Here is a 25,129-nt window from a genome sequence, read left to right as displayed (position 1 = left end):
TGGGCAATTATATGTTTAGCTAATTATTCACATTCTCTGGTAGACTGTGTAACGAAGGTATTTTTGAGTAGGTCCCTTTGTCAATAATAACACTGACAAATTCCCAATAGGGGACCTAGTAAGGGACAAGGCCCTGAGCCAGACAAGGGAAGGACCCAGAGGTGAAGGTGTCCTGGCCACTGCCTTTGGAAAGCTTGCCTGCTAGTGAGGAGGGGAGAGCCAGGAGGAAAGGAATAAATTCAGGGGTGACCAGAATTACATGGAAACTTTTGTTGTGGAGAGACCCATGCTTTAATGGATGGAAAGGGGTTCAGTTGAAAAGAGAAAGTACATTCTAGGCAGAGAGAGTACAGAATAAGACCCAAGGATCCAGCAAAGCAGAATGGCAAATAGGTTTTTACATGTATCATTTCCTCTAATAAGTCTATAAATAAATGTGGGTACCAGAAGGTAAACCCTACTAGTTTAGGGGTTTTGGCCCCTCTCTTTCATTGCTATATTCCTGGCTACTACCAAGTGTCAGGTAGCACTTTAGTAGGTGCTCAGTAATGGTTTATTGAATAAATAAGGTAGGTACTCTCTGCTTGCATTTTACAGAAGAGGAAATGCACAAATAAGTGACATGGTATATAAGTAGTAAAGCCAGAACTTTAAGAAAATATGGGAAACTATGTTTTATATTGATGGGGCTGAAAAAGGACCTTTAAAGCATAACATGTATGCAAAGTATAAAATAAGCAATTGACAGATTTGATTTCAAAATTTTTTAAATTACTTTGCCAAAAAAATCAGTATTGAAAGAAAGTACTGGACTGTATAAAGCTAATTAACATAATTTAAAAATGGTGTTGATATCTTTAATATATAAAGAGCATTTAAGAATCAACAGGAAAAATAAATGCTCCAATAGAAAAATGGATAGATGCCACAAAAGCAGTTCATAAAGAATAAATAAAAGTAGCCGAGTAAAATAACCAATAAAAGATATAAATAGATGTATAAATATATATAGTCACTATACATTAAATAAAAATATGAATATAAACAGTACTCTGTTATTTTAGGTGGAGACTGATAAATTCAATATTGGTCAATATCTGAGGAAGCAGATACTCTTATATATTGGGTGCAAGAATATAAATTGGTATAGTCTTTCTGGAAAGCAGTGTAACATTATATTCCAAATTGTAAAATGAGTCTACTCTTTGATTCAGGATTTTAGCTATTCTGAGTGGATAATCAAACAATTACATCAAAATGTTTTTATAGAACCACACGTGGTGGTTCATGCCTGTAATCCCAGAACTTTGGAAGGCTTAACTCCCTTAAGCCTAAAAGTTCAAGATCAGCCTGGGCAACAAGGCAAAACCCTGTCTCTACAAAAAACAAAATACAGAAATTGGCCAGGTGTTGTGCCGTATACCGGGAGTCCCAGCTACTCAGGTGGCTGAGGTTGGAGGATTGCTTGAGCCTGGGAGGTAGAGGCTATAGTAAGCTGTGATCATGCCTCTGCACTCCTGCCTGGCAGACAGAGTGAGACCGTGTCTCAAAAAAAAAATGTTTTTACAAGTAATTCTCACAGCATTCTTTCCAATATAATGAACATTTGGGAAGAATTTAAATGTCTATTAATAAGGGATTAGTTAAATTATGATATATCTATAAAATGGATTTCTGTGAAGCCATTATATATGGTGATACATAGTAGGGGTTGGCAGGCTATGACTCAAAGGCCAAATTCAGCCTATTGCCTGGTTTTGTTGATAAAGTTCTATTGGAACACAGACACACACACTAATGTATGTACTTTCTATACATGAATTAGTTTATGTAATGTTAGCTGTCATGGCTGCTTTTGTACTGTAATGGCTGAATTGAGTAGTTGCAACAGAGACCAAATGGTCCAGAGGCCTGAAATATTTATTATCTGTTCCTTTACAAACAAGTTTGCTAACTCTTGATATGTAGCTTTGTTTATTGATGTGGAAAGCTCTCTGTTACATGTTATTGCATGAAAAAAGCAGGATACAAAAATCACACATAGGTAGTGATCAGTGGTGATAGGAGGGGCAAAATAGAAGCACTTTAAAGAATATAGTTTTGAGAGAGATATCCTAAATCATGTTTAACAAAATATTCTGGGTTACCTGTAAGTGGTGAGACTTCAGGTGATTTTTCATTCCTTAACCTCTATATATTTTTCTGTAATTCCTAAATTTTTAAAAGCAATCAAGTTATTACATCTTTTTTTTTTTTTTTGAGATGGAGTCTTGCTCTCTCGCCCAGGCTAGAGTGCAGTGGCGTGATGTCGGCTCACTGCACACTCTGCCTCCCGGGTTCAAGCAATTCTGTTGCCTCAGCATCCCAAGTAGCCAGGATTACAGATACCTGCCACCACACCTGGCTAATTTTTATAATTTTTAGTAGATACGGGATTTCACCATGTTGGTCAGGCTGGTCTTGAACTCCTGACCTCAGGTGATCCACCTGCCTTGACCTCCCAAAGTGCTGGGATTGCAGGCATGAGCCACTGCACCTGGCCCCTGTTTTTCAAACAAAGAACTTGAACTGATAACTTACAAAAGAAGAAATAGAGCTACTAAGCAGACATAGGGGAAATGTTAAGGCCTTGCAAATAATGTAAACTGAAAGTATTTTATCTTTTAAATTAACAAATTTTGAAACTATTTCATACTGGTTCTGAGTTCAGTGAAACTCTTCTTTCATAAATTGCTGGTGGCCTTATAAATAGTTACAATTTAGGAAAATAATTTGGCAACATTTTAGTACCTTTTAATATACAAACTTGAATTTTAGTATCTTTAATGTACACCTTAAAACAGTAATCTCACATTTAGAAATATATAGTTTCTTAGAAATAATTTCAGTTTATGAAAGACTATATACATCAAGTTGTCTAAATAGCATAAAATGTCTTTGATTTAAAGCTAAATGTAATTGAACATAAAATCTCACAAATGCTATGTTTACTGCAGTGGCAAAAATATAGAACAATATGAAGTACAAACAAAGGTACAGAACAACTGACATTCTCATGCTTTGCTGGTGGGAATGTAAAGCAAACACTCTGGAAAATCGTTTTTCAGTTTATTATAAAGTTAAGCATATATTTACCAGATGGCACACAATTCTACCCCTATATACTTACCCTTGAAAAATCAAAACTTCTGTTCACATATAAATATCTACATGAATATTTATAGCAGTTCTATTCATAAATGTCAAAAGCTGGAAACAACCCAAATGTTCCTCAGTAGGTAAAAAAAACAAACTGTGATGCAGCCATAAAGTGGAGTGCCACTCAGTAATAAGAAGGAGCATGCTATTGATAACCATGACAACCGAATGAATCTTAAAAGCATTATGCTGTGTGAAAGAAGGTGGCCTTAAAAGCTCACACAACGTATGATTCCATTTATGTCCTTGGAAGACAGACCAAAGGATACAGAGCAAAGTGTTTGCCAAGTTATGTGTGGAGGAAGGTGTGGCAATAAAGGGATAGCATCATGGAATTTTTTCGGCAAGATAGGCTGTTCTGTCTCCTAACTGTAGTGGTGTTTAAACAAACCTATAGACATATTAAATTCATTGAACAATACACCAAAAAACAGTAAATTTTACTGCATGTTAATAAAAAAATTAAAAAATTGTATAGAAAAATACTGGAAGAGAATGCATGCAAATTACAATATTGTTTGTTTAAGGTGATGGTGTTATGGACAATTTTCTTGTTTCCCCAATGTTACATTAAAAAAATTATTTCTATAACTAATATACTTACAAACAAACCTATTGAAAGACTCTAAATTCATAGTACTATATAAGTTTGAGAAATACACAAATAGCCCTTCATATGGCAATAATATCTTTTTTTTTTTTTTTTTTCACAGAATCTTGCTCTGTCACCCAGGCTGGAGTGCAGTGGCACAATCTCGGCTCACTGCAACCTCCGCCTCCCAGGTTCAAGCAATTCTTTTGCCTCAGCCTCCCTAGTAGCTGGGATTACAGGTGCATGCCACCACACCCAGCTAATTTTTGTATTTTTAGTACAAATGGGGTTTGGCCATGTTGGCCAGGCAGATCTCAAACTCCTGACCTCAGGTGATCTGTCTACCTTGGCCTCCCAAAGTGCTGGTATTACAGGCATGAGCCACCATGCCCGGCCCATATGGCAATAATATCTGAAGGCACTGTGCATCTTAGGTCATCACGAGCAGTTCAAATTGTGTCCAGGAGCCTGTTTATGAAACTAATAAAGCATGCAATTTACTTTAGGAAGCAGAAGTGTTAAGTATTCATGGAATTTTTGCTTTGTTAAAGCTTCTTTATGAAACTAATAAAGCATGCAATTTACTTTAGGAAGCAGAAGTGTTAAGTATTCATGGAATTTTTGCTTTGTTAAAGCTTCTTTTATTTGGAAAATGTACTTTTGTAGAATTCTCTATTCATCTTTGATGCCAAATAAATGAGATTGTGTTTTAAGGCAATAATAACCGCATGTAAACATGCATTATCTTATTGTTCTTCAGAATCCTCTAGCCCCATCACCAGAAGGTAAAAGTGGTTAGTGTATACTTTCGTTTGAAAAGAGGAAACCAAGGTACAGAAACATTCTAGTTTAAACACTGGGTAATAAAAATGCTGTTTCTTTAACTTTTCTTCAGGAAGACAGATTGTACTTTTTTTGTTGCTTGCCAGTAATGATATTTAAGATAATATTATTGTATCTTTCCTTTTGATAATTTCCTGGGCTTTATTAGAAACAAAATAAATGTATGGCTTAGGAGAAAAACTATTTGTTTTATTATTGAAAATTCATAAGTGCTTTGGTTGTAATGAAATTCTCTCATCTGTTTGGTGTTTCAGGATTTTATATTGCACACTGATCTTGCCTATGTATTACCTCGAGCCTTTCTTTTCATACATCTTCCTCAACCTACAGCTCATGATCTTGCAGGTCCTTCACCTTTACTGGGGTTATTACATCTTGAAGATGCTCAACAGATGTATATTCATGAAGGTAAGGGCTGTCCAAATATTATTGCTCTTAATGTCATTGCCAGGTTAATGGTGAGGCCCAGACTATTGAATGTTCAAGTTAATTCATAGTTTTAACCAGAATTCTTTTTTTCTTGATTGTATTATTTTTGATTAAAATTTTGGAAGAATAGAGCTAGATTTTTCATAAGTAGGTCTTTAAGGTGCTTTTAAGAAATTGTTTTTATTAGAAGATATGTTATTTTTGACATTTTAAAAATGTCAAAAATTCAAGAATTCTAAAAATTGCTGCTTGTTTTTATGCTTGAAGAAAATTTTTAAACTTTTGTTTATTGATATGTAATATTTGTGCATATTTATGTGATATTTTGTACATGCATAGAATGTGTATTCAGGACATTTGGGGTATCCATCATCTTGAGTATTTATCATCTCTAAGTGTTGGGAACATTTCAAGTCCTGTCTTCCAGCTATTCTGAAATATACAGTGTATTGTTGTTAACTACAGTCACCTGCTACTGAACATTGGAATTTATTCCTTTTATCTAACTGTAAGTTTTTACCTGTTACCCAGCCTTTCTTCATCTTCCCCCAGCCCCACCAACACACCCTTCCCAATCTGGTGTCTCATTCTACTCTTTGATGTATTGTTTTTTTTTTTCCTTGGGATAAATATCCAGTAGTGAGATTTCTGGGTCATATGGTAGTTCTACATTTAGTTTTTGAGAAATCTGCATTCCATTTTCCATAGAGATTATACTAATTTACATTCCCACAAACAGTGTATAAGAGTTCCCTCTTCTTTACATTCTCACCGGTGTCTATCAATCATTTTTTGCCTTTTTAATAACAGTTTTAACTGGGGTGAGATGATACCTCATTGTAGTTTTGACTTGCACATTTCCCTGATGATTAGTGATGTTGAGCATTTTTTCATATGTCTGTTGGCCACTGTATGTTTTTTCTTCAGAAATAGTTATTCATATCCTTTGCCCCTTTTTAATGGAATTATCTTTATTATTATTTGTTGTTGTTTTACTGTCGAGCTGTTTGAGTTCCCTGTATATTCTGGATATTAGTCCATTATCAGATGAATGATTTGCAAATATTTTCTCCCATTCAACAGGTTGTCTCTTCACTATGTTGATTGTTTCCTTTGCTGCACAGAAGCTTCTTAGTTTAATATAGTCCCATGTGTCTATTTCTGTTTTTGTTGCCTGTGCTTTTGAGGTCTTAGCCATTGAATCTTTGCCTAGACCAATGTCCTGAAGTATTTCCCTGAAGTACTTCCCTTATGTATTCTTCAAGTAGTTTTATATTTTGGGGTCTTATATTTAAGTCTGTAATCTATGTTGAGTTGATTTTTGTATATGATGAGAGACAGAGATCTAGTTTCAATCTTCTGCATGTGGATATCCAATTTTCCCCACACCATTTATTGAAGAGGATGTCCTTTCCCCCAATGTATGTATTTTTTTATTTCTGTGAAAAATGGCATTGGTATCTTCCTTTTTTTTTTTTTTTTTTGACAATGCCTTGCTCTGTCTTCAAGGCTAGAGTGCAGAGGCATGATTATGACTCACTGCTGCCTCAATCTCCCTGGCTCAAACAATCCTCCCACTTCAGCCACTCAAGTAGCTGGGACTACAGGCACATGCTACCACACTTTGCTAATTTTTAAAATTTTTTGTAGAGATGGGGTCTCTATGTTTTCCAGGATGGTCTCAAACTCTTGGGGTCAAGTGATTCTCTTGCCTTGGCCTTCCAAAGTACTGGAATTACAGGTGTGAGGCACTATGCCTGGCCAACATTGCTATCTTGGTAGAGATTGAATTGAATCTGTAGATAGCTTTGAGCAGTCTGGTCACTTTAATGATATTAACTTTTCTAATCCATGAGCATGAGCTGTCTTTCCATTTGTTTATGTCCTCTTCAATTTTTAAAAATCAGTGTTTTGTAGTTTTCCTTGTAGAGGTCTTTTACCTCCTTGGTTAAATTTATTCCTAGGTATTTTTGTAGTTATTGTAAATGGGATTCCCTTATTGAGTTCTTTTTCAGCTAGTGTGTTGTTCATATATAGACACACTATTTTTTATGTTGAATTTGTATCCTGTAACTTTACTGAATTTATTTATCAGATCTAAGGCTTTTTTGGTGAAGTCTTTAGGTTTTTCTGGATATAAGATCGTGCCATCTGCAAAGAGGGACAATTTGACATCCTCTTTTCTAATTTGGATGCCTTTTATTTGTCTCTTGCCTGATTGCTCTGACTTTAATGTCCAGTACTACATCAAACAGGAGTAGTAAAGTGAGCATTTTTGTCTTGTTCTAGTTTTTAAAGGAAAGGCTTTCAGCCTTTCACCATTTAGTATGATGTTAGCTATGACTCTGTCACATATGCCCTTCATTATGTTCAGGTATGTTCCCTCTATGACTAGTTTGTTGAGAGTTTTTATCATAAAAGGATGCTGAATTTTATTAAATGCTTTTTCTGAGTCTATTGAGATGATCATATAGATTTTATTCTACATTCTGTCGATGTAATGTATCACATTTATTGATTTGTTTATATTGAACCAACCTTGCATCCCTGGGTTGAATCCCACTTGGCCGTGGTATGGTATCTTTTTGATGTAATGTTGGATTTGGCTTGCTAGTATTTTGTTGAGAATTTTTGTATCCATGTTAATCAGGGATATTGACCTGTAGTATTTTTTTGTTGTTGGGTCCTTGTCTGGTTTTGATATCAAGGTAATGCTGGCCTTGTAGAATGAGTTAGGGAGAATTTCCTCGACTTAATTTTTTTTTTTTGAATAGTTTAAGGAGAATTGCTGTAAATTCTTCTCTGTAAATTTGGTGGAATTTAGCAATACAGCTATCTGGACCTGGACTTTTCTTTGTTGAAAGACTTTTTATTACTGATCCAATCTCTTTACTTTTTATTGGTCTGTTCAGGTTTTCTGTTTCTTCCTCAATCAGTCTTGGGACATTGTGTGTGTTTATGAATTTAACCATTTCCTCTAGGTTTTCCAGTTTGTTAGTGTATAGTTATTCACTATAGTTTCTGATAATCTTTGTATTTCTGTGGTATCAATTGTAATGTGTCTTTTTTGTTTCTGATTTTCTTTATTTTGGTCTTTTCTCCTTTTTTCTTGGTCTAGCAATCTATTTTGTTTATCTTTTCAAAAAACTAACTTCTAATTTTGTTGATTCTTTGTAATTATTTTCAGTCTCTTTCATTTAGATTTGCTCTGATCTTTATTATTTCTTTCCATCTACTAATTTTGCATTTGGTTTGTTCTTGCTTTCCTAGTTCATTGAAGTGCATCACTAGATTTTTTATATGACATCTTTCTACTTTTTTAATGTAGAAGTTTATTGCTATAAACTTCCCTCTTAGCACTGCTTTTGTTGTATCTCATAGGTTTTGATATGTTGTGTTTTGATTTTCACTTGTTTCAAGGAATGTTTTGATTTCCCTCTTAATTTCTTTCTGGACCTAGTGGTCATTTGGGAGCATTGTTGTTTAATTTCCATGTATTCATACAGTTTTCAAAGTTTCTCTTATTATTGATTTATAGTTCTAATCCATTGTGGTCTAAAAAGATACTACATATAATTTCAGTTTTTTTAAATTTGTTGAGACATGTTTTATGTCCTAACATATGGTCTATCCTGGAGAATGTCCCATGTGCTGATGAGAAGAATGTGTATTCTATAGCCATTGGGTGAAATGTTCTGTAAAAGTCTGTTAGGTCCATTTGGCATAAAGTGCAGTTTAAATCCAATGTTTCTTTATAAATATTCTGTCCAGATGATCCATCTAATGGTGATAGTAGGGTGTTGAAGTCTCCAACTATTATTGTATTGGACTTCATCTCTCTCTTTAGTAATATTTGCTTTATATATCTGAGTGCTCTATTGCTGGCTACACATATATTTAGAATTGTATCTCTTGCTGAGTTGATCTCTTTATCATTATATAACTGCCTTTTTTGTCTATTTTTACTGTTTTTTGAATTAAAGTCTGTTTTATCTGATATAAGTATAGGTGTTTCTGCTTGCTTTTGGTTTCCATTTGCAGGATTATCTTTTTACATTCCTTTACTTTTAGTCTATATGTTTTGCTTTGTTTTGTTTTTTTGTTTTGTTTTGTTTTTTTGAGACAGAGTCTTGCTCTGTCACCAGGCTAGAGTGCAGTGGCACAATCTTGGCTCACTGCAAGCTCCGCCTCCCAGGTTCACACCATTCTCCCACCTCAGCCTTCCTAGTAGCTGGAACTACAGGTGCCCACCACCACACCCGGCTAATTTTGTTTTTGTATTTTTAGTAGAGACGGGGTTTCACCATGTTAGCCAGGATGGTCTCGATCTCCTGACCTTGTGATCTTCCCACCTTGGCCTCCCAAAGTGCTGGGATTCCAGGCATGAGCCACAACGCCTGGCCTAGTCTATATGTGTTTTTACAGGTGAAATGAGCTTCTTGTAGGCAGCATATAGTGAGTCATTTTTAAATCCATTCAGCTAGTCTATATCTTTTAAGTGGAAAGTTTAATCTGTTTACATTCAAGGTTAGTATTAATATGTGAGGGGTTATTTCTGTCATTTTATTAATTAATTTCTAGTTGTTCTGTATATCCTTTGTTTCTTTCTTTCTCTCTTATTGTTTACCATTGTGGTTTGGTGGTTTTCTGCAGTGGTAACATTTGAGTCCTTTCTCTTCTTCATTTATGTGTTTGTTCTACCAGTATGTTTTATACTTTTCTGTTTTCATGCTGGTAGATATGATTTTTTCACTTCTGGATGTAGAACTGCCTGAAGTATTTCTTGTAGGGCCAGTGTAGTTGTGATGAATTCCCTTAGTTTTTGCATATCTGGAAAATACTTTATTTCTCCTACATTTATAAAAGATAAGTTTTCTGAGTATAGAATTCTTGGTTAACAGGTTCCCCCCACCCCCCTTTCAGGACTATGACCATATCATCCCATTTTCCCCTGGCCTGTAAGGTTTCTGTTGTTACTCCAATGGTGGTTCCCTTACAAGTGACTAGACACATTTCTGTTGCTGTTCTTAGAATGCTATCTTTGTTTTTGACTTCCAACAGTTTGACTATAATATGCAGTGAAGACTTTTAAGAATCATGTCTATTTGTGAATCTCTGAACTTCCTGTATCTGGATGTCTAAATCTCTTGCAAACTTGGGAACACTTCAGCTATTATTTTGTTAAATAGGTTTCTATCTTTTTTATTTTATTTTCACCTCTGGAACACCAAAAGTTCAATAAGTTGTTTCCCTTACAGTGTCCCATATGTCATGTAGGCTATGTTCATTCTTTTTTCATTTTTTTCTTTGTTTTTATCTAATGGAGTTATTTCAAAAGACCTTTCTTCAGGTTCTGAAATTCTTTCTTCTGCTTGATCTAGTCTATTTTTTTTTTTTTTTTTTTTTTTTGAGAGAGTCTTGCTGTGTTGCCAGGCTGGAGTGCAGTGGCACGATCTTGGCTCACTGCAACTTCCACCTGCCAAGTTCAAGCGATTCCCCTGCCTCAACCTCCTGAGTAGCTGGGACTACAGGTGCATGCCACCATGCCCAGCTAATTTTTTGTATTTTAGTAAAGACGGGGTTTCACCATGTTGGCCAGAATGGTTTTGGTCTCCTGACCTTGTGATCCGCCCACCTCGGCCTCCCAAAGTGCTGGGATTACAGGAGTGAGCCACCGCACCTGGCCAATCTAGTCTATTTTTAAAGCATTTGAAAGTATTTTATATTTCATTCAATGAATTCTTTACTTCCAGAATTTCTGTTTGGTTCTTTTTTTAATGATATCTATCTCTTTGGTAAACCTCTCATTCACATTATGAATTGTTTTCTGATTTCCTTGTATTCTTTATCTGTGTTCTCTTATATCTCACTGAGGTTCTTTAATATAATTATATTGAGTTCTTTTTTGGGGATATCTTAAGTTTGTTTTTATTGGAACCTGTTGCTGGAGAATTATTGTGTTTTTTTGAAGGTATTATATTTCCTTGCTTTTTTATGTTTCTGTGTCCTTAAATTGATATCTACACATCTGGTATAACAGTTGCTTCTTACATTTTTTTGAATTTGCTTTCATAGGGGAGGATATTTTCCTAAAGATGTACTTACAGTGCTTGTTGGTAGGGCACTTTGGTTCTGATTCTGGGTGCATGCAATATTGTAGTCATTATGTGATTTTTTTTGGCTATAAACAACCTCAGTGGTGTCTGTGAATTTTTCATTGGCTTAGGGTGCAGTTATTGGAGACTGTGGTGAGGTTTTGCTGGGGATGGGAATGCCAAGTGGGCTAGTCCTTGGGCCCCAGCGGTGGCAGCAGTGGGCCAAATGGTCCTGTGCTTGGACACTAGTGTTAGCAACTCCAGGTGGGCTGATTCTTGGGCCTTCAGATAGCTTTCCCAAGTGCCAACAGTGGCAGTGATGGGGCAGGAGGTAGGTTGGCCTTTGGGCCCCTAGGCAGAAGCTGTGGCATGGGCAATGGTGGTAGCAGTCACTTAACAATCCTCTGGCTCCCAAGTGGTCTGCATTGGTGTTGGCAGTGGCTGCAATGGGCTAGAATGGCCAGTCCCCAGGCCTGCAGGTTGCATGTGCAGGTGAGTACTAGCTGTGGTGATAGCAGCAGGTTAGGTCGGCACAACCTGGGAGGAGTGCTCAGATACCAATCATTGTGAACACAGCCAGTTAATTTCTGGGCCTTCCAATGGTATACTTGGGCAGTAGGGGGAGGGAGTGTGGAACCAGGCAAGGCAGACCTATCCTCAGGCCCCGCTGTGGTGCACACATGTGCTGGTTGTGGTAGGCAGGGGCAGGGTGCCCTGCTACTGGGAAGAGTGGGGTTGCTTTCATTGGCAGCACCTGCAGGTGGTTGGCTAGGGAGTACATGCTCCATCCCCAGGTAGCAGCTGTGGAGAGGGTAACCTGTCCTTAGGACACTTGTAAATGCATGCTGACTCTACTACTAAGGCAGTGGGGTCACTGCCAGTGGCTTGCACTTTGGCCCTGGTAGTGGCATCCAGCAGTGGGACACATAAAAATGTGTGATGGCACACTACTGGGGATATCAGGGCCACTGTCAATAGTTACTGCTTCAGCCCTGGTAGCAACAGCCAGCCACAGCAGTGCCCCCACATGGGGAATGTCAGTGGGGCTCCAGGAATGTGTAGATGCAGGGGCTGTTGTGCTTCAGCACAGGCTGCAGTTTGGTGGAGGCTAGGCTCTCAAAATGGCACTGTGCTGTAGCTGCTTAGGACTCAGGGGGTATGTGGGACCTCATATGAGCTCCTTCTATGGAGCAATGCTTTTGTGTCAACTCTAGGCAGCTCTCTATGTTAGTCTTATGGCCCATGAGAGTTGAGGGCCTCTCCTGTGGCTAGGATTGCAGGAGTCCATGATGGGAATGTGGACTACTGAGATCTTTTACTTACCCTTTCCCCACACTGGGGAGTATCTCCAGGTTCTTAGCTGAGCAGACGGTCTTGGCTTCCCTTTCCTTTTTTGCCTTGTTTCCTGTCACTTCTCTGTTGAATTCTACTCTTCTCTTAGAGGATCTGTTCAAAGTGTGATTATCTACTTGCTATTTGGTTCCTCTGTGGAGGAGGCATGTACCAGATGCCTCTAGTTGTTTTCGATTGCTGCTTTTTAAAGAATCCCCTAATGAGTCAAAATTTGCTCCAGTTTTGGACAACCTTTATGATGATAATTGAATAATACTTCAGAGCCTTATGTTTATTTTGATTGAATATCCAAATTGCACATAATGCTCTCCCCCTGAGCTTGCTCCCCACTAGTCTCTGAAATACTGTCCATCATTTTACTATACTTTGTTTCTGAAAACATCTTCTCTAAATAATAACAAATTAATTAGACTATTGATTCAACCTTTTAGACTATTGAAGGTTTTTTGTTTGTGTTGTTTTGAATTAGGTTCTATGCTTTAATTCCAGAACACAGTGAGGGAAAGGCAACAGAGATGAATAAGATAATCCCTGACTTTAGGGAAATAGCCCATCATCTAGTGGGGGAATGTTCATCTACTGGCAACTAACTATAGCATACAGAATGTCCTGTGGTACATACAGGCCCTAGAAACTTGCTATGGAAGAAAAGATAAAAAGAGAAATTAACTCAATGGACCAGGAAATGTTTCACTGAGTGTTGGAGTTTGAGTTGAGCCTTTAAAGCAAGTGAAAAAGATCGCATTTCTGCTTTGTCTTAAAATCATAACCTACTACTAAGTGTTGATGAAAAGAGTCAAACTCTGTAAAATATTTGAGCAGATTTATCCTGAACAAAATATGAATGACCAGTGGCCCATGACACAGCCCCAGGAGATCCTGAGAACATGTGCCCAAGGTGGTTGGACTACAACTTGGGTTTAGACATTTTAGGGAGATATAAGTCATGAGTCAATGCATGTAAGATGTACAAATTGCTTTGGTCTGGAAAGGCAAGACACCTGGAAGTAGGGGGCTTCCAGGTCATAGGTAGATTCAGAGATTTTTCTGATTGGCAATTGGTTGAAAGAGTTATTAGATAACTCATTAGATAAGAACTGAAATCAATAGAAAGGAGTGTCTGTATTAAGATAAGGGGTTGTGGAGACCAAGGTTTTATTATGCAGATGAAGCCTCCAGGTAGCTGACTTCAGTGCTGTTATCAGACCTTAAAAGGTGCCAGACTGTTAATTCATTCTCTCCTGGATCAGAGGAAAGATCCAGAAAGGAAAGGCAATTCTCTGCAAAATGTAGGTTTGCTCCACAAGAGACAGTTTGGTAGGGCCATTTCAAACTATATCAAAGGAATATATTTTGGAGTAAAATATTTCAATTTCTTTCAGGGGCTGCTGTCTATCATGTGATATTATACTAGAGTCAGGCTGGAACTTGGTGTGTTATTGCTACAAAAGTCAGTCTTAAGATCTCTGTTTTAATGTTACTGATGGTCAGCTGTGCCTGGATTCCAAAGGAAGGAGGGTGTATAATGAGGTGTGTCTGACTCTCACTTCCCATCATGGCCTCAACTAGATTTTCAGGTTTACATTGGAATGTCCTTGGCTGAGAGGGGGTCCATCAGGCAGTTGGGGGTTTAGAATTTTATTTTTGGTTTACATAAGGGAGTTTTCATTAAGGATCTTTCAAGTTGAAAGTTATAGCTGGCTCACATTTAGGTGTTACTATCCATGTATAATACGTGTATAATATATACAGCACTATATTGTCAGATTGAGTGACTTGTGTGTACCAAGGATGCTGGCAGTTAGTCTGATAAGCTCATTTTTTTAATCAACTCTTTGATTAATTAGTTTTCCAACTTTAGAAAATGTGCCTCAAAGATCATTGAAGAGTTGGCAAAGGAAATGGAAATTGCCGTAATTGACCTCTGAGTTTTCTACCATCTCTTAGCTTCTAGATCTTCACAGAGGTATGGGAAATTAGCCCACATCTCGATTAATCTAAAAAAAAAAAAAAAAAAACCTGAGAAGTTTCTTCTTTAACTAAATTACTGATGACCTTGTTTTCTTGAGAGCCAACTTTTCCTGTTAAAGTTGTGGTGCCAAGAAAAATAACTTTCATTGAATGGTTCTAGTTTATTGAAGTTCTAAATAGCTTTTCTGTGATCTCTGAAAAAGTTGTTTTCATGCACGTCCGTGTGAAGAGACCACCAAACAGGCTTTGTGTGAGCAACAAGGCTGTTTATTTCACCTGGGTGCAGGCGGGCTGAGTCCAAAAAGAGAGTCAGTGAAGGGAGATGGGGTGGGGCCATTTTATAGGATTTGGGTAGGTAAAGGAAAAAGGGGGATTGTTCTCTGGCGGTCAGAGTGCGGGTCACAAGGTGCTCAGTGGGGGAGCTTTTGAGCCAGGATGAGCCAGGAGAAGGAATTTCACAAGACAATGTCATTAGTTAAGGCAGGAATAGGCCATTTTCACTTCTTTTGTGGTGGAATGTCATCAGTTAAGGCAGGAACTGGCCATCTGGATGTGTACGTGCAGGTCACAGGGGATATGATGGCTTAGCTTGGGCTCAGAGGCCTGACATTCCTGTCTTCTTATATTAATAAGAAAAATAAAATGATATAGTAGTAAAGTGTTGGGACGGCGAAAATTTTGGGGGATGGTATGGAGAGATAATGGGTGATGTTGCTCAGGGCTGCTTCGAGCGGGATTAGGGGTGGTGTGGGAACCTAGAGTGGGAGAGATTAAGCTGAAGGAAGATTTTGCGGTAAGGGCTGATATTGTGGGGTTGTTAGAAGAAACATTTGTCATTTGGAATTATTGGTGATGGCCTGGATATGGTTTTGTATGAATTGAAAAACTAAATGGAATAAGAGAATGAGAAAAACAGGTATTAAAGGATGAAGAATTGGGAGGACCTAGGACGTCTAATTAGAGAGTGCCTAAGGAGGTTCAGCATAGCCTTGCCAGCAAAGATTATTTACTTTAAGAGTTAAGAGTGGTGGTTTGGGGATAGCACCAGGAGATATCAGCGTGATGGCTTGGAGAAACAGTGTAAACTGGCAGTGTAAACAAGAGCAGGGCATGTATGAGTAGTTGAGAATGGTGAATAGGAGTATGACTAGACAGAAGACAGTAGGGATGACAAGTTTTTTGGGGCACAGTCCAAGTTGGTCTGGTGTCTGGAATGAGACTGGGGCCTAATAAAAAGGAGCGTCTATACAGGAGCTCAAATGGGCTGTACCTTCTAGCATTCCGAGGATAAGCCTGAATTCTGAGAAGGGAAAGTGGTAAAAGTATTGTCCAGTCCTTTTTAAGTTGGTGGCTGAGCTTGGTGAGGTGTGTTTTTAAAAGACCATTAGTCTGTTCTACCTTCCTGAAGACTGAGGACTGTAAGGGATATAAAGGTTTCACTGAATACTAAGAACCTGAAAAAATGCTTGGCTGATTTGACTAATAAAGGCTGGTCTGTTATCAGACTGTATAGAGGTGGGAAGGCCAAACCCAGGAATTATGTCTGACAGAAGGGAAGAAATGACCGTGGTGGCCTTGTTAGACCCTGTGGGAAAGGCCTCTACCTATCCAGTGAAAGTGTCTACCTAGACTAAGAGGTATTTTAGTTATCTGACTCGGGGCATGTGAGTAAAGTCAATTTGCCAGTCCTGGGTGGGGGCAAATCCCTGAGCTTGATGTGTAGGGAAGGGAGGGGGCCTGAATAATCCCTGAGGAGTAGTAGAATAGCAGATGGAACACTGAGAAGTTATTTCCTTGAGGATAGATTTCCACGATGGAAAGGAAATGAGAGGTTCTAAGAGGTGGGCTAGTGGCTTGTACTATAGCATAGCCTGCCTTTGCTGGTGTGTGGCCATTAGGCCTGGTGGAACTGCCATCAATAAACCAAGTGTGATCAGGGTGAGAAACAGGGAAGAAGGAAATGGGGTGAACGTCAGGTGGATCAGAGAGATGCGGTCATGGGGGTCAGGTGTGGTATCAGGAATAACAAGGGAGGCCAGATTGAAGTCCAGGCCAGGAACAATGGTAATTGTGGGAGACTCAACAAAGAGTGCGTACAGCTGAAGGAGCCGGGGAGCAGAAAGTATATGTGTCAGGTGTGAGGAAGATAATAGATTTTGGAAGTTATGAGAACTGTAGACAGTGAGTTGAGCATAGTTTGTGATTTTAAGGGCCTCTAAAAGTATTAGGGCAGCAGCAGCCGCTGCACGGAGACGTGATGGCCAGCCTAAAACAGTAAGGTCAAGTTGTTTGGACAGAAAGGCTACAGGGTGCGATCCTGGTCCCTGTGTAAGAATTCCGACTGCACAGCCCTGCACTTTGGCTGTGTGTAATGAAAAGGGTTGGGATGAGTCAGGGAGAGCTAGGGTGGGGGCAGTCTCTAAACCTGTCTTCAAGGAATGGAAAGAGGAGTGAGGAAAGGATTTAGGATCTTTGGGGTCAGCTAGGTTTCCTTTTGTGAGTTTATATAATGGTTTTGTTAGGATGGCAAAACCAGGCATCTAAAGGTGAAAGTATCTAACCATGCCTAGGAAGGAAAGGAGTTATTGTTTTGTAGAAGAGGTGGGGGTTTGGGAGATTAGTCAGACATGATTGGCAGGGAGAGCACGTGTGTTTTTATGAGAATTATGCTGAGATAGGTAACAGATAAGGAAGAAATTTGGACTTGACTGAAGTAATGGGGGCTGTCTGTGAAGCTTTGTGGCAGTACAGCCCAGGTAATTTGCTGAGCCTGATGGGTATCAGGGTCAGTCCAAGTGAAAGCAAAGAGAGGCTGGGATGAAGTGTGCAAAGGAATAGTAAAGAAAGCATGTTTGAGATCCAGAACAGAATAATGGGTTGTAGAGGGAGGTATTGAGGATAGGAGAGTATATGGGTTTGACACCATGGGTTGGATAGGCAAAACAATTTGGTTGATAAGGCATAGATCCTGAACTAACTTGTAAGGCTTGTCTGGTTTTAGGACAAGTGAAATGGGGGAATTGTAAGGAGAGTTTGTAGGCTTTAAAAGGCCATGCTGTAGCAGGCGAGTGATAACAGGCTTTAATCTTTTCAAAGCATGCTGTGGGATGGGATATTGGCATTGAGCGGCGTAAGGGTGATTAGGTTTTAATGAGATGGTAAGGGATGCATGATCAGTCACCAAGGAGGGAGTAGAGGTATCTTATACTTGTGGGTTAAGGTGGGGGGATACAAGAGGAGGATGCAAAGGAGGCTTTGGATTGGGAAGGAAGGCAGCAATGAGATGTAGCTGTAATCCAGGAATAGTCAGGGAAGCAGATAATTTAGTTAAAGTGTCTCAGCCTAATAACGGAACTGGGCAGGTGGGGATAACTAAAAAGGAGTGCTTAAAATAGTATTGTCTAAGTTGGCACCAGAGTTGGGGAGTTTTAAGAGGTTTAGAAGCCTGGCCCTCAATACCCACAACAGTTATGGAGGCAAGGGAAACAGGCCTTTGAAAAGAAGGTAATGTGGAGTGGGTATCCTCTGTATTGATTAAGAAGGGGACGGACTTACCTTCCACTGTGAGAGTTACTTGAAGCTCAGCATCTATGATGGTCTAGGGGGTTTCTGAGGTGATCGGGCAGTGTCAGTCTTCAGCCGCTAAGCTGAGAAGATCTGGGAAGGAGTCAGTCAGAGAGCCTTGGGCCAGAGCTCCAGGGGCTCTGGGAGTGGCTGCCAGGTGAGTTGAACAGTCTGATTTTCAGTGGGGTCCTGCACAGATGGGACACGGCTTAGGAGGAATCCTGGGCTGTGGGCATTCCTTGGCCTGGTGGCCAGATTTCTGGCACTTGTAGCAAGCCCCTGGGGGAGGCAGTTCTGGAGGAATGCCTGGCCGCTGCGGTTCAGGTGTTTGGAAGTTCTTGTGTGCTGGAGATGTGGCTGGGGTTTGTCTCACAGTGGAGGCAAGCAATTGCAACTCAGAAATACATTGTTACTTGGCTGCCTCTACTCTATTGTTGTACATCTTGAAGGCAAGGTTAATTAAGTCCTGTTGTGTGGTTTGAGGGTGGGAATTTAATTTTTGGAGTTTTATTTAATGTCGGGAGCAGATTGGGTAATAAAATGTATATTGAGAATAAGACAGCCTTTTGACCTTTTAGGGTCTAGGGCTGTAAAGCGTCTCAGGGTTGCTGCCAAATGAGCCATGAACTGGGCTGGATTTTTATATTTGATGAAAAAGAGCCTAAACGCTATCTGATTTGGGATAAAGAAAAAGGAGCATTAACCTTGACTATGCCTTTAGCTCCAGCCACCTTTTTAAGAGTAAATTGCTGGGCAGGTGGGGGAGGGCTAGTCATGGAACGAAACTGTAAGCCGGACCAGGTATGAGGAGGGAAGGTGATAAAAGGATTATAGGGTGGAGGAGCAGAGGCTGAGGAAGAATTGGGACTTAGCTCGGCTTGGAGAGGAGGGGAGAGGTCAGATGGGTCTGTGGAAAAGGAAGATTAGAAAGACTCAGCGACTTTTGGGGTTGGGACTGAGGGGACAGGCGGGAGGGAAAGAAGGAAGATTTGGGATGAGTTGCATTGGGAACAGAGACTAGGGAGGGACTGATGTGTAAAAGAATGCCTGGATGTCAGGCACCTCAGACTGTTTGCCTATTTTATGACAAGAATTATTTAGATCTTGTAGGATGGAAAAATTGAAAGTGCCATTTTCTGGCTATTTGGAACCACTGTCAAGTTTGTATTGGGGTCAAGCGGCATTGCAGAAGAAAATAAGGCATTTAGGTTTTAGGTCAGGTGTGAGTTAAAGAGGTTTTAGGTTTTTAAGGACACAGGCTAAGGGAGAAGAAGGGGGAATGGAGGGTGGAAGCTTGCCCATAGTAAAGGAGGCAAGTTTAAAGAGAAGGGTAGAGACACGGAGGGAAGGGGTTTGGGAGTTCTTACCCTCCAGAAAAGCGAGAAAGGGGTCGGGGTGTGGAAATAAGGGGTTGGGGTACAGATAAGTGGTCAGAGTGTGGAAATAAGGGATCAGGGCACAGAGATAAGAGGTTGGGGTTCCTGCCCCTCCCCCAGAAAAGCGGGACTTGCCACTAAGGGTGAAGGAGAAGGGGTTGAGGGGTTCTTGCCCCTCTCCCAGAAAAGCAGAGAAGGGGTAGAGACATGGAGAGAAGGGGTTGGGGTTCTTGCCCCTCCCCCCAAAAAGTGGGACTTGCCGCTAAGGGTGAAGGACAAAGGCAGGCATCCCTGCATGGTCTGACACCTCTGAAACCCGGGTGAATAATCAGAGAGGCGTCCCTGCAATGATTAAACACTAAGGGAAGGCTGCCTTCCCTAGTCCATGACCAGTGCCGGAGTTTTGGGTCCACAGATAAAACGTGTCTCCTTTGTCTCTACCAGAAAATGAAAGGAATTGAAATTAAGAGAAGGGAGAGATTGAAGTGTGGTGCCAAGATTGAGAGGAGAAAGAGGTTGAGGGATAGTGAGGGAGGTTGGAGAAGAGAGTAAAAAGAGGCCGCTTACCGGATTTGAAATTGGTGAGATGTTTCTTGGGCTGGTCGGTCTGAGGACCTGAGGTCGTAGGTGGATCTTTCTCACAGAGCAAAGAGCAGGAGGACAGGGGATTGATCTCCCAAGGGAGGTTCCCCCTCCAGTCATGGCACCAGATTTCATGCGTGTCCGTGTGAAGAGACCACCAAACAGGCTTTGTGTGAGCAACAAGGCTGTTTATTTCACCTGGGTGCAGGTGGGCTGGGTCCGAAAAATGAGTCAGTGAAGGGAGATAGGGGTGGGGCCGTTTTATAGGATTTGGGCAGGTAAAGGAAAAGGAGGGTTGTTCTCTGGCAGGCAGGAGCAGGGGTCACAAGGTGCCCAGTAGGGGAGCTTTTGAGCTAGGATGAGCCAGAAGAAGAAATTTCACAAGATAATGTCATCAGTTAAGGCAGGAACAGGCCATTTTCACTTCCTTTGTGGTGGAATGTCATCAGTTAAGGCAGGAACTGGCCATCTGGATGTGTACGTGCAGGTCACAGGGGTTATGATGGCTTAGCTTAGGCTCAGAGGCCTGACAGTTGTCTTATCTCTAAGTGAGTGATAAAGTTGAAGTAACTGAGACAAGTTAAATAAGAACTCGATCAGTTAGACAATTTGCACCTGCAGTAGTTGGTGTGAAGGAAAGGCCCTGGACTGAGCCGGTAATGATTGGGTCCAGCCTTCCAGAAGCTCCTGTCCCCATGGAGAAACAGTTCCCTTATTAACTGGTGAGAGACAATAATTACAGGCTTGAAAAGGATCCGGGGGAGTGAAGCTTGGAAAACAGAAGATACCCTAGTTTCATTGTGATTTTCCTATGTCTGATCTCTAATGTGTCATGCCAGGCCTGATTAGAAACCCAGAAGGTTGGGGAGCCATGGACAAGAATTCCTGATTTCTCGTGTTGTCCTTTGGAGAAGCTGTTTCCAATTGCAGTTTGACAGGAGTTGTGGAGGCCCCCACAGCCATAATCCTTGCAGTTTGTATGACTTCAGCAGGTTTGCATGTGTACTCTGTTTTCCACAGCAGTGGCAAAACTGGCTGTGAAATCAGCATATTCCTCCAAAGCCATAAAGCCTCCTTTTAAAGAACACTATTTGAAGGCATAGTTGCATTGCAAAGGGGAGGAGAGGGCTAGAGGCTGGAGTTAAAATTCTTAGAGGGACAACTAACAAATCCATTTTCAACTCTATTTAATAAGCATTTAGCATTTAATGCATTTAATTGTTACTAAGGTGACAAATTCTTGGATACTTTACAAATGAAATTGCAGATGTTCATATGCCTCCAAAAGTTTATTTTAAATCTTGTAACAGAGATTGTGAGTTTGTTCCTTCAATTCCTTACACACGGAAAATTCTCAGTAAGTAACTTTAAATATGCAAAGGATACAAAATTTGGAAAACAAACTACCCTGTTTTGGGTAGCAAGTTATAAAATAATGTATTAATCATGTTTGGTCTCCATGAATTTTCATGGCACACTGAAAAGAAGGTGATTATACTTCTAAAAGTAGCATTTTTGGTAATAGTCACATCTTATTTTTTCTAAACAATAAGGTCATTGCATTTGATGAATGAGAACCTTCCACTATTTGCTTTTGCTCTTGAATGCCTTAAAATAAAAATATCACTATAATTTCAAAACTCTAGCTTATATGGACCCTGCTTAGCAGGCATCCTGCTGCTTGAGAACAAGGCTTGGCACTGAAACTTATCTAGTTCCTATAAAATGGTTGTTTTTGTGATGAGCTACTAGCCCATACATTACATCAGAAAATATGACAGGCTGACACTCATCTTGTCATTTTCTTTGCTAACATGAGAAGTGCCTTGAGAGGAAATTAGAAGGAAAATAGTATGCTTTTGTTTAATATTACTTAAGAGAACTTGATCATCCTTAAGCTTTTATTCTCTTCTTTCTAAATATCATCCTGGATCCCAGCCAGCTCAAGCATGTCTGTGTGACATCTTGTGCTGGTGAGTAGTCAAGACGTGTGGGGGGAACTGTAGCATGCAGCCATGAAAGCCAGGATGGAGAAACCAGCCCCTTGGCAACCTGCCCAGCCATCTGCAACTCAACTGGCAGGATCTCTTCAGTTCATAGAATGACACTTTATATACACTGAACTGTTTTAGCTAAAGAAAGGAACACGCTAATAAACATGAGGAAACCGAAGCCTAGACCAAATTCACACAGTAATTTTATGGCAAAGCCAAGACTAGAACTTGAGTCTCTTAACTTGTAACACTTCACCTTTTAAATTATTCTTTATTTGAATTAAGGTAAAAAAATTAATACCTAGAAAAACCAGAAAATTAGTTTAAAATACTAATTTTAAACTAATTTTATACATAGTTTTAATTTTTTTATACATAGTTTTAATTTTAATTTTAATATAACTTATGGAGTTATAAAATAGTGAATATTCAAAAATTTTCAACAGTTAAAATATATATATGTATACACTTACTGGGTACCCACAAAAATTTCAAAAAATAAAAATAAATAGTGAATACAGACCTGGCACAGTGGCTTATGACTGGAATCCTAGCACTTTGGGAGGCTGAGGCGGGAGGATCGCCTGAGGTGAGGAGTTTGAAACCAGCCTAACCAACATGGCAAAACCCTGTCTGTACTGAAAATACAAAAATTAGCTGGGTGTGGTGGCGTGCGCCTGTAATCCCAGCCACTTGGGAGGCTGAGGTGAGAGAATTGCTTGAACCAGAGAGGTGGAGGTTGCAGTGAGCCGAGTTCACTCCACCGCACCCCACTCCAGCCTGGGAGACAGAGTGAGACTCCATCTCAAAAAAAAAAAAAAAAGTGGGTACATAATCCAATTGATGAGTAATCAAGATCATAGATTAAAATCAGCATAAATCTTTTAACTTACTTTTGAACTTCTTTAAAGCATAAGGAGATATTTTTTCTTCTTTTTTTAATCTCACATCACTGCCAAGTAAAGCAGTTAGATAGCTAAGAGTACAGGTTCTGTGTAGATTCAAACCTCAGCTCTCCCATTCACTGGCAATGTGATGTTGGGTATGTGACTTCATTCATTGCCTCGGTTCCCTCATCTGTGAAAGGGGGATGATGATATTAGTGCCTGCATTGAAGGATAAAGCCCTTAGAACAGTGGGTGGCACATAGTAAGCACATGATAAATGTTAGCTGCCATTGTCATGATCAATATGATCAATATTACTACGTTAGCAGCTTCTTTCTCCCAAACTACAGAGAGCCTGTGAATGAGTCTTTGCCAGGCAGTTGGCTCTCAGCAAGCCCCTTCATTTTGCTCAGGCAGACAGTGCTGCAGCTGACATTGTGAGTCCTTGACTTGCAACCAAAGGCTCCAGTGACTAAGTTTTCTAAGTTTTCTAAGCTGTCTTTTGCCAGTTGACTTTCATGACTCACATTCCAGGTGGTCATTTTTGACACATTCTCACAGATGTCAACATGTTAGGGAAGAAATACAAAGTCTGTAACATCCAAGAAGCCTCTAAGTCTATTCTGCTAGTAGGTAAGAGTGAATGTAAAACTGCACTTTGCTGAACAATAATTTGTAAAAATATCACAAAGACTGATTGTTGAAATAAAGTATGTTAGAAATGCTGTCAACATAGGCCAGGCGTGGTGGCTCATACCTGTAATCCCAGCACTTTGGGAGGCCAAGGCGGGCAGATCACGATGTCAGGAGATCAAGACCATCCTGGCTAACACGGTGAAACCCCGTCTCTACTAAAAATACAAAAAAATTAGCCGGGCGTGGTGGAGGGCACCTGTAGTCCCAGCTTCTCAGGAGGCCGAGGCAGGAGAATGGCGTGAACCCGGGAGGCGGAGCTTGCAGTGAGCAGAGATCGCACCACTGCACTCCAACCTGGATGACAGAGTGAGACTCCATCTCAAAAAAAATAAATAAATAAAATAAAGTCAGGAAAGAACAGATGCTGCTTCCTATAGGATCATCATGATTACCACATTTAGATGTTGCAGTGTCTCTCTCTGTTGCTGATGACAACAGCGTGTCTTTTTAGCTCTTAATTTTAGGCGAACTGACCTCCGATGGAAAAGAGTATACTAGGACTCTTTTTTAAATAAGTTTAAATAAGTAAACAAGTACTTGTTTAAATAAGTAAAACAATCTCTTTTTTTGTACTTTTAGAATCCCCTATAGCTGGTGTCCTATCACTATGATTATGCAAAACTGGTCTGTTAGCATTATTAAAAACTTTTTTCTTATTAGCATCTTATTTTATTTATTTATTTATTTTACTTTAAGCTCTGGGATCACGTGCAGAACATGCAGGTTTGTTACATATGTATACATGTGCCATGGTGGTTTGCTGCACCTATCAACCCATCATCTAGTTTTTAAGCCTTGTGTGCATTAGGTATTTGTCCTAATGCTCTTCCTCCCCTTCCCCCCCAGCCCGGACAGGCCCCTGTGTGTGATGTTCCCCTCCCTGTGTCCACGTGTTCTCGTTGTTCAACTTCCACTTATGAGTGAGAACATGCAGTGTTTGGTTTTCTGTTCTTGTGATAGTTTGCTGAGAATGATGGTTTCCAGCATCATCCATGTCCCTGCAAAGGACATGAACTCATTCTTTTTTATGGCTGCATAGTATTCCATGGTGTATATGTGCCACATTTTCTTTATCCAGTCTGTCATTGATGGACATTTGGGTTGGTTCCAAGTCTTTGCTATTGTAAATAGTGCTACAATAAACATATGTATGCCTATGTCTTTATAGTAGAATTATTTATAATCCTTTGGGTATATACCCAGTAATGGGATTGCTGGGTCAAATGGTATTTCTGGTTCTAGATCCTTGAGAAATTCACCACACTGTCTTCCACCATGGTTGAACTAATTTACACTCCCACCAACAGTGTAAAAGCATTCCTATTTCTCCACAGCCTCACCAGCATCTGTTGTTTCCTAACTTTTTAATGATCACCATTCTAACTGGCGTGAGATGCTATCTCATTGTGGTTTTTATTTGCATTTCTCTCATGACCAGTGATGATGAGCTCTTTTTCAAATGTTTATTGGCCGCATAAATGTCTTCTTTTGAGAAGTGTCTGTTCATACCCTTGACCCACTTTTTGATGGGGTTGTTTGTTTTTTTCTT

At 39.8% G+C, this 25,129-nt stretch overlaps 1 protein-coding gene across 2 annotated transcripts in view; it reads left to right on the top strand.

Moving 5' to 3' along the window:
* The window catches only part of CERS3 (ceramide synthase 3), a 143,273-nt gene that overhangs the window by 85,157 nt on the left and 32,987 nt on the right, over positions 1–25,129 (top strand). For both annotated transcript variants that reach the window (XM_054450793.2, XM_054450794.2), the window contains exon 12: positions 4,888–5,041. In XM_054450793.2, the coding sequence (XP_054306768.1) occupies positions 4,888–5,041 (154 nt within the window). The remainder of the gene's footprint in view (positions 1–4,887; positions 5,042–25,129) is intronic.

Source organism: Pongo pygmaeus, chromosome 16 (assembly GCF_028885625.2).
Source record: "Pongo pygmaeus isolate AG05252 chromosome 16, NHGRI_mPonPyg2-v2.0_pri, whole genome shotgun sequence".
NCBI classification, from domain to species: domain Eukaryota; kingdom Metazoa; phylum Chordata; class Mammalia; order Primates; family Hominidae; genus Pongo; species Pongo pygmaeus.
The sequence above is the reverse complement of the archived record's forward strand: the minus strand, read 5'-3'. Positions and strand labels throughout refer to the sequence as shown.